The following is a 15,631-nucleotide window of genomic DNA, read 5'->3' on the forward strand; positions in this document are numbered from 1 at the left end:
ATGAAGATCAAACGGATCTTTGTCAATAAAAAAAAAAGAGCGAAGAAAAGTTTTGACCATTCATCCTCTATACTTTTATCGCATTTTTTTTCCCCCAACTCTCTTGCGACTATCGAAGAATTTTCGCACAAGAAACAAGAGATGCCATTATATAGAAAACCGTGGCAGAAAATTGTCTCTCTCGACGCCTTGATCTTCAGTTAAGTGGATGCCTGAACTAAACGCCACAATGTCACGTCAACATTTGTACCGGATAACTGGAGTGAATAGAATAATTATTAAAAGTTGCTCCTTCGTGTTCACGCTTTTTAAAAACCTCCTTTTCTCTAAAAGATAAAGACCTGCAATCTCAAATGCAATTCGTTAGTCTTGCACTTTTTACACAATGAACCGCACGTCGCTCTAACACTTTACGTGTGTGACAAATTCATCTTCACCAAGTTCGTGTTTTTCAAAGTCAAATTCAAATTCAAATTTCGATTTCAATTCCGATTTCAATTCAAATTCCAATTTCGATTTCAATTCAAATTCCAATTCCAATTAAGAAAAAATGCTTCCTTTCAATTTCATCATTTTCCTAATTCTCCTCAATTGTGTTCCTCCAATTAAAAACGAAGAAAACATCACCGAAATTATTTCAATTCCCCCAAATAATAACACCGAAAAAAAATCCTCATACCCAACAACCGTGAAAATAATGAAAAGTGTCTCGGATATAATAAATAAAAAAACAAAAGACCCCGCTCCAATTTACGAAAATCTGGAAATTCAACTTAAGAAGAGCACTTTCGAAAATGAATCATTAAAATCGTTAAATCCGCCACAAATTCATGAAGTCGATCAACGTTCGTTGAACAATAATAAACGAGAATCGGACGATTTCAAACCAAGTACATTTTTGGGAAAAATTGGAGAAATCAATTTTACCGGAATGATTGTGAATCCTTTTTTAAAAGCGCAGCATAACGCTGCTTCGGTGAACTTGCTACCAGAAATAAATCATCATCATCATCAGTCGGTAAGCCAGACAGCAAACAAATTCTTCCCCGATACCGATAACAGATACAAGGCAGATCCAATAAAAACTCAACCGATTCATCAACATACACAAAATTCACAAAACTCACACGATGGTCATTATCAATTTTCCCTCAGCAATCATTCAGGATCATCGCAAAAGAATTCGAATATGGAAACAAAAGTAATTCAAGGAATGATTAGCATAAAACCGGCAACAACCGAAAATACACATTTAGAAACAACGGAACATTATCAAAATAACGATCATCATAATCAATATCATCATCAACAATATCAGCATCAACCAATACCAAATCAATACCAGCATCAACAGTACCAAAATCAGTACATTAAACCAAACTATTATCCGAGTGGTGATCATCAAAATATTCAAAAACCGTATTTTATTGACGGTACGGAAAGACCCGTTATTTTTGAGAATAATATAAAATTCCCCACTGGCGAACGTTTTGCGCAGCAAAATTATAACACTTATGATTTGGGAAATGTTGTAAATACAGTGGAGCAACATTTGCAGAGACCGGAATTTGAATTGGAGCATCAATTTAGAAAACCGGAAGTGTATGTTGATCATTATAGGAAGCCGGAAGTTTTTATTGAGCATTATAAAAAACCAGAGGTATTTGTTGATTATTTGAAAAAACCAGAGATTAGTAGTAGTGCAATTGATAATTTACATACGGGAATTTTTGGTAATAATTGGAATAATAATCATTTGACGAAACCGGAGAATGTTTATTTGATAACACATGAAGTGGCTCATATGAAGACGAAACATATTCCCCATCAGCATTTTCAACAACATTTACCGCCTGTTCCGCAATTACCAACATCACTGGAATTACCGTTACATGATTGTAATTTGAAGAAAGCCAGGTTATTGAATTTTATGTAATGGAACATTTGAGAGACAAACGTTTCTTTTCCTTTTTGTAAACAAAATTTTTTTGCTTTTTTTTAATAAAAATTATTTTAATTTTGTCCTGTAGCTGAACAGATGTATTTATCATGTTTACTGCGACTAACTTATTGATTTTAAAACAAACTTCTGTTGAATTTAAATAGAAATTTTATTTGGGTTAAGAAAAAATGTTTATTTGCGAACTAAAATTTTTTTTTTTATATTTATAACATTTTTTATTTGAAAAAATATCCGTAATGGTGTCAAACATACTTTTATTAACTTCCTCGCAAATAATTCAATTATTTTCTAAAAGAATACATTTTCTTCGCAATAATTCAATTATGTGCAAAAATTATTTTAAAATCTTGACAAAAATTTTATTATTTTTATAAATAATAAAATTCTTCTCCGAAATTAAATTATTTTCAAAACTTTTCATCAATTCAATAATTTTCAATTATTACTATTTTAATAAAATTTTCCAAAAGAATTAAAGTATTTAAATAAAATTTTAATAAAATTGTACGTTAATATTTAATTATTTTCATAAATAATAAAATTAATCACAGAATTTTATTTATATTTTATACCTACTATTTTGATTGAATTAAACAAAAAATGTTTTAATTAGTATAAATAATAATTGATTTAAAGAAGAATTTTATTTAATAATTAAATAATTATAATAAATGAATTAATAATAATTGAATTGAAATGATGAAGATAATTTTGAAGAATTTACAGTAATAATATTCATATAACACAAAATAATGATTTGGTCATCTTTAATTATTATAAAACATGAAGATATCGATTGCTCCGAGTCGAACACTCGGAGTGATCCATACCTTCATGTAATATAATAATTTTTTTATTCATCAAAGATAATTGTAAATAAATATTTAATAAATAATAATTAAAATGAAAATAAATAAATTTTTTGACGGTTAAAATATAATTTCAAAGTTGATATTCAAATAAAAAACGTTGTTTTAAGTAGAAAAAGTAATTTTCAGTCAGAGTTGAAATTCATCGATTCATTTTATTGAAATGCGTCAAAAAATATAAATTAATCTAAAATTAAACTAACTACATGATTAGACTATAAAATTATGAGGAATATATTTGCGCACATGAATTTAATGTCTGACTATACTATACCTTTACTACTTATAAGCGCCCTTCATTTATTAATAAGTTTGCACAAAATTTACTTACTCTACTGAAAAATAAATTTATACATATTATTCATGTTACATTTACTGCACAGTTTTTATTTTTTATAATATTTGAAAAAATGTTGGAAAAATGTTAGTAAAAAATAAATTGACTGCTTTATATATTCATTAGAAAAATTAATTTTTTTCCTCAGGATATCACCTTGGAAGAAAATTTTTCACATTCTCGGTACAGCAATACCAATTGGCTTATTATTTGCCGCATTAACCCCAAAGGTTGTTACTCTTGAGCAGAATAATACCACGTATGTGATTTTGTATAATATAAAATATATTATAATGACAACAATTATTGTTAATAAATATAAAATACTTATTATATAACAAATATTAGTTCAAAATTATTACTAATTAATTATTACTAATTAATTATTACTAATTAATTATTACTAATTTATAATTAATTATTACCACTAATTAATGTGGTTATTATTATTTTTTTTTTAAAGAAAAATCTAAATTTTGTTGTAAAAAAACGATTTTATCCAAAAAAGGAAAAAAAGATGCTTTTTGTTAAAAAAAAAAGTTTAAAAATAATTACAAAAAAATAACCTACTTTTTTTAACAAAATAAAATAAAAAACATGCAGCAAGAAATAGGGAATAATAAATTGAATCTTTCTTATTTATCGAATGAATTATCGGGAAGAATAATGAATATTCTCTAAAAAATAAAATTAAAATTGTCAATGAAAATTAAATTACAGGGAACCGAATATTATTCTTCACAAGATGAAAGCCGATAATATGCCCATAGAGCACAGAGAGGGGAGAATTTCTGCTAATCGTGACACGTGTGAAGAAAAAACAATTTGCGAAACAATATTAGAAGGAGGCAAAGGAAAATCAAATGTTGTGCAAAACGCTTTATGGAATTTGTCCAAAAGGTAAATTTACTTAATTAATCTCAAAAAAAGGAAATACTTCAATACATTTGGCACTTTTCTGAAAAACAAAAAACAAAAAAGTTATAACAATTTCTGCAAAAAAGTACCAAAAATTCAGATTTCGTCACTTTGAAAATTTTAATCTTTGGTATTTTTCTCAATTTTTTGTAAAATCTGTTTTTCTGCTTTTTTCCTTAAATTCGGGATAAAAACAAACAACTTTTCCTTTAGGCACTAGTCCGTACAACAAAAACCAAAAAAGTTATAACAATTTGTGCAAAAAAGTACAAAAATTCAGATTTCGTCACTTTGAAAATTTCAAACTTTGGTATTTTTGTTAATTTTCATTAAAATCTGTTTTTATGCTTTTTTCCTTAAATTTGGGGTAAAACCAAACAACTTTTTCTTTAGGCCCTCGTCTGTACAACAAAAACCAAAAAAGTTACAACAATTTGACCAAAAAAGTACAAAAAATTTAGATTTCGTCAATTTGAAAAATTCAAACATTGGTATTTTTCTCAATTTTTTGTAAAATCTGTTTTTCTGCTTTTTTCCTTAAATTTGAGGTAAAGACAAACAACTTTTTCTTTAGGCCCTCGTCTGTACAACAAAAACCAAAAAAGTTACAACAATTTGACCAAAAAAGTACAAAAAATTTAGATTTCGTCAATTTGAAAAATTCAAACATTGGTATTTTTCTCAATTTTTTGTAAAATCTGTTTTTCTGCTTTTTTCCTTAAATTTGAGGTAAAGACAAACAACTTTTTTTTTAGGCACTCGTCCGTACAACAAAAACCAAAAAAGTTACAACAATTTCTCCAGAAAAGTACAAAAAATTGAGATTTCGTCACTTTGAAAAATTCAAACATTGGTATTTTTCTTAATTTTTTGTAAAATCTGTTTTTCTGTTTTTTTCCTTAAATTTGGGGTAAAAACAAACAACTTTTTTTTTAGGCCCTCGTCTGTACAACAAAAACCAAAAAAGTTATAACAATTTGTGCAAAAAAATACATAAATTCAGATTTCGTCACTTTGAAAATGTCAAACTTTGGTATTTTTGTTAATTTTCATTAAAATCTGTTTTTCTGATTTTTTCCTTAAATTTGGGGTAAAGACAGACAACTTTTTCTTTAGGCACTCGTCCGTACAACAAAAACCAAAAAAGTTACAACAATTTGTCAAAAAAAGTACAAAAAGTTGAGATTTATTAACTTTGAAAATTTCAAACATTGGTATTTTTGTTAATTTTCATTAAAATCTGTTTTTCTGCTTTTTTCCTTAAATTTTGGGGTAAAAACAAACATTTTTTCCTTTAAGCACTCGTCCGTACAACAAAAACCAAAAAAGTTACAACAATTTCTCCAGAAAAGTACAAAAAATTGAGATTTCGTCACTTTGAAAAATTCAAACATTGGTATTTTTCTTAATTTCTTGTAAAATCTTTTTTTCTGCTTTTTTCCTTAAATTTAGGGTAAAAACAAACAACTTTTCCTTTAGGGCCTCGTCTGTACAACAAAAACCAAAAAAGTTATAACAATTTGTCCAAAAAAGAACAAAAAATCAGATTTCGTCACTTTAAACATTTCAAACTTTGGAATTTTTCTTAATTTTTTGTAAAATCTTTTTTTCTGCTTTTTTCCTTAAATTTGGGGTAAAAACAAACATTTTTTCCTTTAGGCCCTCGTCTGTACAACAAGAACCAAAAAAGTTACAACAATTTGACCAAAAAAGTACAAAAAATTTAAATTTCGTCAATTTGAAAAATTCAAACATTGGTGTTTTTCTTAATTTTTTGTAAAATCTTTTTTTCTTGTTTTTTTTTCTTAAATTTGGGGTAAAAACAAACATTTTTTCCTTTAGGCCCTCGTACGTACAACAAAAATCAAAAAAAAAATTTTTTTTATTTACTTTATATTTTCCTTTTTTTTATATAATTATTATACTTATTATTCGTTTTAATTGTCAAGTTACTTTTATGCTTTGCTAATTTCAATTATTTTAAAATTTGTTATTACACGACAATGAAAAAAAATTCATTTGAATGAAATAATTTTTCTTTAAATCAATTAAATGGTATTTGAACCAATAATTTCATTAATTGAAGCAAATATGAATTGAACCATTTAATTTTGACTTGAATAAAAATTATTTGATTCAAGTTAATATTTAAGTTATAATAGTGAAGTATATTAATATTTATTATAATTATAGTCATGTAATGATTATTAATTAATTAATTAATTAATTTATTTATTTATTTATTAATTATATTATTTATTTTATTTTATTTTTTATGAATATAAAAATTGAATTATTTTAGAAAAATTGAATTATTGCAGAGAATTTTATAAAATATGAATAATTGAATTTCTGTGAAATTGTTATTATTTATGAAAAGATTAAATGTTTACGTCGAACTTTATTAAATTATTTACTTTATTAAATAATTGAATTCTTTTGGAAATTTTTTTTAAAATTGTAGACATATTGAAAATCATTGAATTGATTAAGATTTTTGAAAGTATTTGAAATTCTTCCAAGAATATTATTTAAAAATTTTTTTTATTAAAATTAAACTAAAAAGAATTTATGAATATATGAATTATTTATTAATCTATTAATGTATTTATTTATAAGGTAATTAATTAATTTATTTATTTATAAGTTAATAATAATATTTATACTATTAAAATGATTTACTTTACATTTCGAAAACAACAGAGAATCTAAAATTCTTCCCTCATTAATTAGTTTATAACAAAACAGTAAGAATGTCGTTCTGAGAAAAAAAAAGTCTGAAAAATGAAAGTCTTTTAAGATTTGAATATCTTTCATTGGATCGTGACCGGTTCGAGAGCATTAGTTTCATTCTTTAAATTCCTTTTTATAGTGGTCAGATTATGAAAAAAAATTGACTACATAAAATGCAGTTTAAAAATTATGCGTAAAATATATTATACACCCCGAGAGTATATTAAAAAAAGTGCATTCGCATTTTGACATTTATGCCTAATTTATTATCAAATAATCCATATTTTTCTTTCTTTTAAAGGATCAGTGACGAAATTGCAAAAAAAAATGGTTTGGAAGAAATTTTTGCAGCTGCCAAACGAAAGGATTGTGGTTCATTGACTTGTTAATCAAAAAAAGAGAAGAGAAAAAAAACGCGTGACTCTTTAAAAAGGAGAAAAAAAGAAAAGAAGAAAAGGAAGAGTAAAGAATATAAAAAAATCACATCATCGCGCACGGTCTTTGAACTATAAAGTTGAAAGTTGTAAAGTGTCTCAAAAAGCGAAATTGCAATTCTCACAAGGAAACAGTCCTCGCATCGCGCCCAAAGGCGAGGTGTGTATGTGAAGGAATTTTTTTCCGATTCATTTCGCACGTCTCTTTGCGTTTAAAAGCTAGTGAAAGTACATAGTTGACTGTGTTTTATATACAGGTCAAAAGTGGGTCAGACTTTTTTTTGTGCCAGAAAGGGCCATGGGTAGAACAGACTATATACAAAACAATGAGGTTCCGCCTCTCTCTCTTACTCTGCTCTTGTATCTTTTTTTTTACTCTTTCATTATATTTTATATTTTTCTGTTTCATCCCACGTGTTGTAAACACTTTTTTTTTCATTCAAATGACAAAAAAAATAATTAATGTAATTGCACACCTTTCACTGTAATGACAACCTACAGCAACATCAAGTAAAAATATGTCACGTTGTCTCTGACAATCTTAGATATTTTTTAAAATCAGAAGTAAAAAAAAACGATTTAATCGAATTCTTCTTATTTTTTTATGGAAATTTTTGTTTCTTTTTTACTATGTGAAATATTATTAGATGCGCCTGAATGAAATTGTGTTTGCTCTCTAAAATTTGAATTTGTAGAAAAATTTACTACGATTTGAATTAGTGAATGATTTTTCGCTTTTGAATTAGTGTGAAATTTACTGATAAATTAGGAGAAATTTTTAATAATTAGTATAATAATAAGAACAATTTAACAACTACAGGGTTGCGACAAAAATTTTTATTTTTTTCCCTGATTTCAAGATTTGACTTTTTCCCTCACCATAAAGAATATTCTGATTCACTATAAAAATAATTAAATATTGAAAAAAATGTTATATTACATTGAATAAAACATTTCTTTAATTGTAAAATTCTTTGAAATCATCAATAACTTATTTTTTAAATAAATATTCAATCATTATTATTTTTCCGCAGAAATTAATATTTTTCAAAAAATTCCAATTCAAATCTTTTTGAACTTCAACAACTTATATAAGAAAGTTGAAACCACTTTAAAATTATTTTCATCATCTCAATTCAATTATTATTTTCTAGAATTTTTAAATAAAATTCTTCTTTAAATCAATTATTATACTTAAAATAATTGATTTTTAATAATTTTGGAAAAAGTTCTTTGAGGATTCACTTGTTTATAATTCAATTTTATGAAATTTCGATTATTGGGAAATTCTTCAATTTCCAATAATTTCCAATATAATAATAAATTTTTATTTAGAAAATAAAAACTTGATATCATTTCACAAAAAAATCAAATAAACTTTTAAAAAATTAATTCTACAAATTTGTTGTAGTTAAATGAATGAAAAATTCAAATTTTCAAAGTTTTAAATTCAAATCCTTTTCAAAATTCAATTATTTTTGAAAATTCATGCTATAATGCTTTAAATATTCAATTATTATCTAAAATTTTAACTAAAATACCTATTTAAATGAATTTTTATTAGAAAATTCTACGAGAATTTAATTATTTATATATTAAATAATTTATTGAATAAATTGAATGATTTATAAAATTGAATTCTCATAAAGAATTTTAAAATTAAATTTTTAAATAATTGAATTTCCTCGACGAATTTTAATAAAATTTTTAAGAACAATTACATTTTTCGAGAAATTTGATTAAAAATTGTTTTAAAAATAATTGAATTTTAGCGATAATTATTATTATTTATCAAATAAATTGAATCCTTGTCCAAATTTTATTATTCACGAAAATAATTCAATTATTGTGAAAAAATTCTTGAAAAATTTGAAAATAATTGAATTCCTGTGTAATTTTTATTATTTATAAAAATAATTAAATGTTTGCGTAGAATTTAAAAAAAAATATTTTTAAATAATTGAATTCTTTTGGAAAATTATTGAAAATAATATTGTAAAATTAATCGAAAACATCATTAATAATAACATTCAATTCTTATCTAACATTTTAACTGTAATTAATTTTTAAATTAATTTTTATTAAAAAATTCTGGAAGAATTCAATTATTTAAATTAAAAAATAAATAATTTATTGAATAATTGAATGTTTGTTAAAATTCAATTTTCATAAAGATTTTTATCAACAAATTTTTAAATAATTGAATTCATTTGGTGAATTTTAATAACATTTTTCAAGAGTCAATTAATTAATCGAGGAATGCAATTAAAATTGTATTAAAAATAATTGAATTATTGCGAAAAAAATTATAAAAAGTTGGTAAATAATTGAATTTCTGTGAAATTTTTATTATTTATGAAAAAAATTAAATGTATTTATACGTAGAATTTTATTAAAATATTTTTTAAATAAATAAATTCTTTTGAAAAATTTTAATAAACTAGTAGATATTGAAAATCATTGAATTGATTAAAAATTTTGAAAATAATTGAAATTCTTTCAAGAATTTTATTTAAAAAATTTTTTTATTAAAATTAAACTAAAAAGAAATTATGTCTAATAAAAATGTCAAATAAAAATTTTAAATACTGAAAATTCTAACAAACCATTTTTAGGAATTATTCATACGCGCATCTCGTTTTTACGCATCAAAAAAACGATAATTAATAATTTATAATATTTGTTTTTTCAAATGAATATAAATAACATAAAAAAATGAATTCTACATATTATACAATTTCTCGGAATAGTGCTTAAAAATAAAAATATTATGCGTAAAAAATGTATAATAGTTTAAATTTAAATTTCATAGTTTTAATTCATCTTTATTTCTAATAGAATTGAAAAAAAAAATTTTTTTCCCAACTGGCGTTTATATTAAAATAAATTATAATGCTACTCCCGAATTATGATGAAATCTGGAAATGTTTGCTGATGTGTTGAGGAAATAAAGAAGGTAAATAGAATACAATATTCTATATAAAAAAATATTCGATTAGTTCTAGATTTTTTTTTACTAATGTTATTAGGTGCAGTAATAAAAATCAAAGCGGAAATAAAAATTATCCAAGAGATAAGGAATAATTAATTAACTATAGTTATAAAAAAAGTAATATTAATAAAAAAAATGTTTCATTAATAAATTTTTTTTTATTTCGTTTGTTTTTCGTTTACTTCAACAATAAATAAAACAAATAAATAAATTTTAATAATTTGCTAGTCTCCCATTTTTTTACTGTGTCGTAATTTTCAATAATAAAAATAGTTAATAAAAATAAAAATAAATTTAATAATAATATTCATGGTAATCATAATAAATTTTCGATAATGTAATTTTTGATAATTATTCTTAATATTTGATAATAATATTGATACAACAATAAAAGTGAAATAATAAATTTTCTTTACAAATTAAACCTGCGAGTCAATAAAAGAAAACTAAACGCCGATAAGATTATAACATTTACCTTGAAAGTTTGAAAAGAAAAAAAAACCATGAAATTAATATTTATTTGCATTACATTTTTTTACGAGGTTATTAAAGTTCATGAATGATTTATTTTTTTCCACAAAATATTATACCATTTCGTCCATTTTTCTTTTGTTCTATTACAATGTGGATCACACGCATTATAAACTTCACCTGTTAAATTATAATTTCAGATGTTTTTCACCCGAGAGATTTGCACTATTCAGAAGTTAAAAGAACAAACGGTGCGTTGGAAAGTTATAGGATGGAAAAAAAGCTATCGAAGCTCTACTTTTCGAAGACAATAAAAAAAAAGCATTACTATTTATTATTGACGTAGAGCGCAAAAAAAAGTCGTAGTCGCTTTTTTTTTATTTTTTTGTTAGAAAACTGGTTATAAAATATGTGAGGGGGATATTTTTCTTTTTTTTCCTTTTTATATTAAAAACATGAAATTAGCATTTGGCGGAGAATTTTGTATTTCGGGTCGAGTCAAATAACGATGCGTCTCGTTTGTCTGTTTTCACTCGAGGAATGTGAGTAAGTTGAAGATTATCCGCAGCAGCAACAGCAGTTATAAATCTGTGTTCTGAAAATCTCGTTTCCGGTAGGACGATTACTAAATGGGTCTTGTTACTTGAGCAAACAATGTAAAACCTAATCATTCGCACTCTTTTGTTTACTCTTTTCCTCTCTAATACATTTTCAACTTTTGTTGTCTGTGTGACGAATATATATCGCAAATGGAGTGAAGAAAATTGTTTAATATAATTTTCATTTATAAACTAGTAACAATTAAACATAATAGAACGTATAAAAATTTATAATTCAATTTTTCATTTATAAAAATAAAATATAAATTGGAATATATAGTTTCAATATTATTATAATTATAATAATCATATATTATGACATAGGGAATTCAGGGAAAAGACGGAAATTTTTATTAACAATACTGAAAAAAATTAAATTTTCTAGAAGTTACAAATGATTGCAGAAATTTCAATTCAATTTCAAAATTTCAATTATCATTAAAAATAATAAAATTCTTCTTAAAAATTAAATTATCAAAGATTTTAATAAAATTCTCGTCAAAATTTCAATTATCTTTAAAAATAATGAAATTCTTCTTCAAAATTAAATTACTTTTAAAAATTTTAATAAAATTCTTGTCAAAATTTCAATTACTTTTTCAAAAATTTTCCTCAATTCAATGATTTTTAATATCTACTATTTTAATAAAATTTTTCAAAAGAATTTAATTATTTGAAAAAAAATGCTGATAAAATTCAAAGCAAACATTAAATTATTTTCAAAAATAATAAAATTTTCACAGGAATTCAACTATTTACAAATTTATTATAAATTTCTTTGCAATAATTCAAATATTTTTAAAAATAACAAAATTCTTCTCAAAAATTACATTATTATCAAAAATTTTAATAAAATTATGGTCAAAATATCGATTATCGTAAAAAATAATAAAATTCTTCTTCAAAATTCAATTATTTTTAAAAATTTTAATAAAATCCTCGACAAAATTTCAATTAACGTTAAAAAAAAATTATAAAATTCTTCTCCAGAAATTCAATTATTTTCAAAAACTCTAATGAAATTCTCGTCAAAATTTTAATTCTTCTTAAAAATAATAAAATTCTTTTCCAAAATTTATTCATATATTTTCAAACATTTTAATAAAATTCTTGTCAAAATTTCAATTATTTTCAAAAATTTTCCTCATTTCAATGATTTTCAATATCTACTATTTTAATAAAATTACCCGAAAGAATTCAATTATTTAAATACAATTCTTTTTAAAACTTTTAATAAAATTCTCGAAAAAATTTCAATTATTTAAAAAAAAAAAATAAAATTTTTATCCAAAATTCAATTATTTTCAAAAACTTTAATAAAATTCTTGTCAAAATTTCAATTATCCTTATAAATAATGAAATTCTTCACCAAAATTAAATTCTTTTCAAAACTTTTAATAAAATTCTGGGTAAAATTTTAATTATCTTTATAAATAATAAAATTTTTCACCGAAATTCAATTCTTTTCAAAACTTTTAATAAAATTCTAGGTAACATTTCAATTATCTTTATAAATAATAAAATTTTTCACCGAAATTCAATTCTTTTCAAAAATTTTAATAACATTCTCGTAAAAATTTCAATTATCGTTAAAAATTATAAAATTCTTCACAAAACTTCAATTCTTTTCAAAACTTTTAATAAAATTCTGGGTAAAATTTCAATTATCTTATAAATAATAAAATTTTTCACCGAAATTCAATTCTTTTCAAAAATTTTAATAACATTCTCGTAAAAATTTCAATTATGGTTAAAAATTAAAAAATTCTTCACAAAAATTCAATTCTTTTCAAAACTTTTAATAAAATTCTGGGTAAAACTTCAATTATCTTTATAAATAATAAAATTTTTCACCGAAATTCAATTCTTTTCAAAAATTTTAATAACATTTTCGTTTGAATTTCAATTATCGTTGAAAATTATAAAATTTATTCTCCTCCGAAATTCAATTCTTTTCAAAACTTTTAATAAAATTCTTGGCAAAATTTCAATTATCTTCATAAATAATACAATTATTTTCATAAATAATAAAATTTTTCACTGAAATTTAATTATTTTCAGTAATAATAAAACTCATCGGAGAATTTAAATTATTTTTAAAACAATTTTAATCAAGTTCCTCGAAAAATGTACTTATTCCTGAAAATTTCATTAAAAATTCGTCGAAAAAAATTCAATTATGTTGATAACATTCTTTATGTGAATTCAATTTTTAAAAAAATTCATTTATTCAATAAATTATTTATTTTTGTATTTAAATAATTGAGTTCTTGAAGAATTTTCTAATAAAAATTGATTTGAAAATGAATTTTAGTTTAAATTTTAGTTAATAATACAATATGAAAATAATTTTTAAGAAATTACAGTAACAATAATAATAACACTGGGTCCTTTTTAATTATTATAAGTTGTTGAATTTCAAAAAGGTTTGAATTTTAATCTTTTAAAAAATTTTAATTTCTACGGAAAAATAATAATAATAATTAAATATTTAAATTATTTAAAAAATAAATTATTGTTTTTGAATAATTTTACAATATTAAAGATATTCGTAAATAAATTTAACAGAACATTTTTTTTCCTTATTTTCTAAAAATTTAAAAATTTTTAGTTTCATTTTCAATTAAATTTTCTAACTGACAAATATTATTTATAAACATTTTTTTTCCTTTATTTTTAAAAAACTTTGAATTTTATTGAAACAATTGAAATTAAGAAATAGAAAAATTTTACAAATTATGTTTTATTTATTTTTTTTATTCACTTATTTATTTATTTATTTAAAGATACATATTCAATTGTTGTTGCATTAAAGGAATAATTTTGATTGTTTTTATTCTAAATTAAATTTTAAGTGTATAATAAAATAAAGAAAAAAATTCTAGTTCGATTAGATTTTATCGGATAATTTTAATATAATTGTTTAATTAATTAAATTTAACATTAAATAATTAAATTGATTAATAAAATTTTAACAAAAATTAATCAAATTAACGATTATAATTTTTTTTTCTAGTTAAATAATAATTTTGTTTACAATCGTCATTTTTAATTCCAATTTCGTTCGGTTCTTCAAAATTATTATTTAATGTTACTTCAACTTTTCTTTTTACTTAATATAATAATTTCAATTTTTCATAATTGCATAACAAATATTTTCTACTATAAAAAAAAACATTACCACTTTAGTTATAAAAAACATTACCAAACACTTTTTTGTCCAGAAATTTAAACACGCTTCTCATCTTATCTAAACTTTTTTTTTTAAATAAAAAGAACCACATGAGTCCTTTTTTTTGTACATTAAAATATAAAAGGAAACGTTTTCAATAAAACCAATTTTTTTTCAAACTTTTTTTCTTTTTAAACAATTGTAAAAAAAAGTTATGTTTAAAAAAAAGAAATATGATACATATTTGTTGAAAAAAAACTAATTAAAATAAAATAACAGGATAAATAAAAAATGTCGATTTTAAACAAATATTTAAAAAGAAAGTTCCTAGGTGTAAGTTTTATATATGTGTATAGTTATCTTTCGAGAAAAATCTGTTTTCGAAAAGTGAAAGTCATGTTTCACTGTGTGAGTTTAATTGAGAATAGAACTCACTTTTTTTTTGAATGGGATTTTTTTTTCTTGTAAAAGGGATTCATCTTCTATAGGATGGTTAGGTATCACTAAATTGTGTATAATTATCTCGTTAGATTTTTTTCTCTATTTATTTCTTAATTAATGTTAGTTTTGATCTAACAGTCGAAATAACTAAAAATATATAAATAGTGTAATTAAAATGCTTTCTATATCTTTCACGGCTTATAAAATTAAGTTATTAAAAACATGCTGTTAACATCTTTATATTGGATGTTAACTTGAAAAAAGATAACGAATTAATAATCCATTAAAACTTGTAAAGTTTATTTTAAATTAAATTTTATATATTTTACATACTTTCTTTATTTGAATAGAGAATAAAATTAACCTTGAGGATATAATATAAAAATTGTTGATTATATTCTTTTCGACAAAAATTTTATTATTCTCTTCCTCCTACAATTTTAATTGTTGAAATTCTCGTTTATTTTTTTTAATTTATTATTTTATTCTTTTACAAACACTTGTTCTCCTTGACATAACAAACATAATCCTACACGTCATTTTATACGTATACACTTTATTGAAAATTGAAAAATCGTTAGTTATTGACAAAAAAAAACCGTTATACACGCGACTCAATAAAAAATTTCTGAAAAACCATTTTCTTCAAATGACTTCAAGTGAAATATAAAGTAAATTATTTTTATTCTTTCTCAAGATGAT

At 22.3% G+C, this 15,631-nt stretch overlaps 1 protein-coding gene across 1 annotated transcript; it reads left to right on the plus strand.

Moving 5' to 3' along the window:
- The first annotated feature begins 393 nt into the window (after nucleotides 1–393).
- On the plus strand, nucleotides 394–7,754 carry LOC122501254. The gene is made up of 4 exons (XM_043610586.1): nucleotides 394–1,917; nucleotides 3,318–3,428; nucleotides 3,890–4,069; nucleotides 7,122–7,754. Exons 1-4 carry the CDS (start codon nucleotides 551–553, stop codon nucleotides 7,207–7,209), a joined length of 1,746 nt encoding a protein of 581 aa, XP_043466521.1. The 5' UTR covers nucleotides 394–550; the 3' UTR covers nucleotides 7,210–7,754.
- The last annotated feature ends 7,877 nt before the right edge of the window (nucleotides 7,755–15,631 follow it).

Source organism: Leptopilina heterotoma, unplaced genomic scaffold (genome assembly GCF_015476425.1).
Source record: "Leptopilina heterotoma isolate Lh14 unplaced genomic scaffold, ASM1547642v1 Lhet_206, whole genome shotgun sequence".
Lineage (NCBI taxonomy): Eukaryota > Metazoa > Arthropoda > Insecta > Hymenoptera > Figitidae > Leptopilina > Leptopilina heterotoma.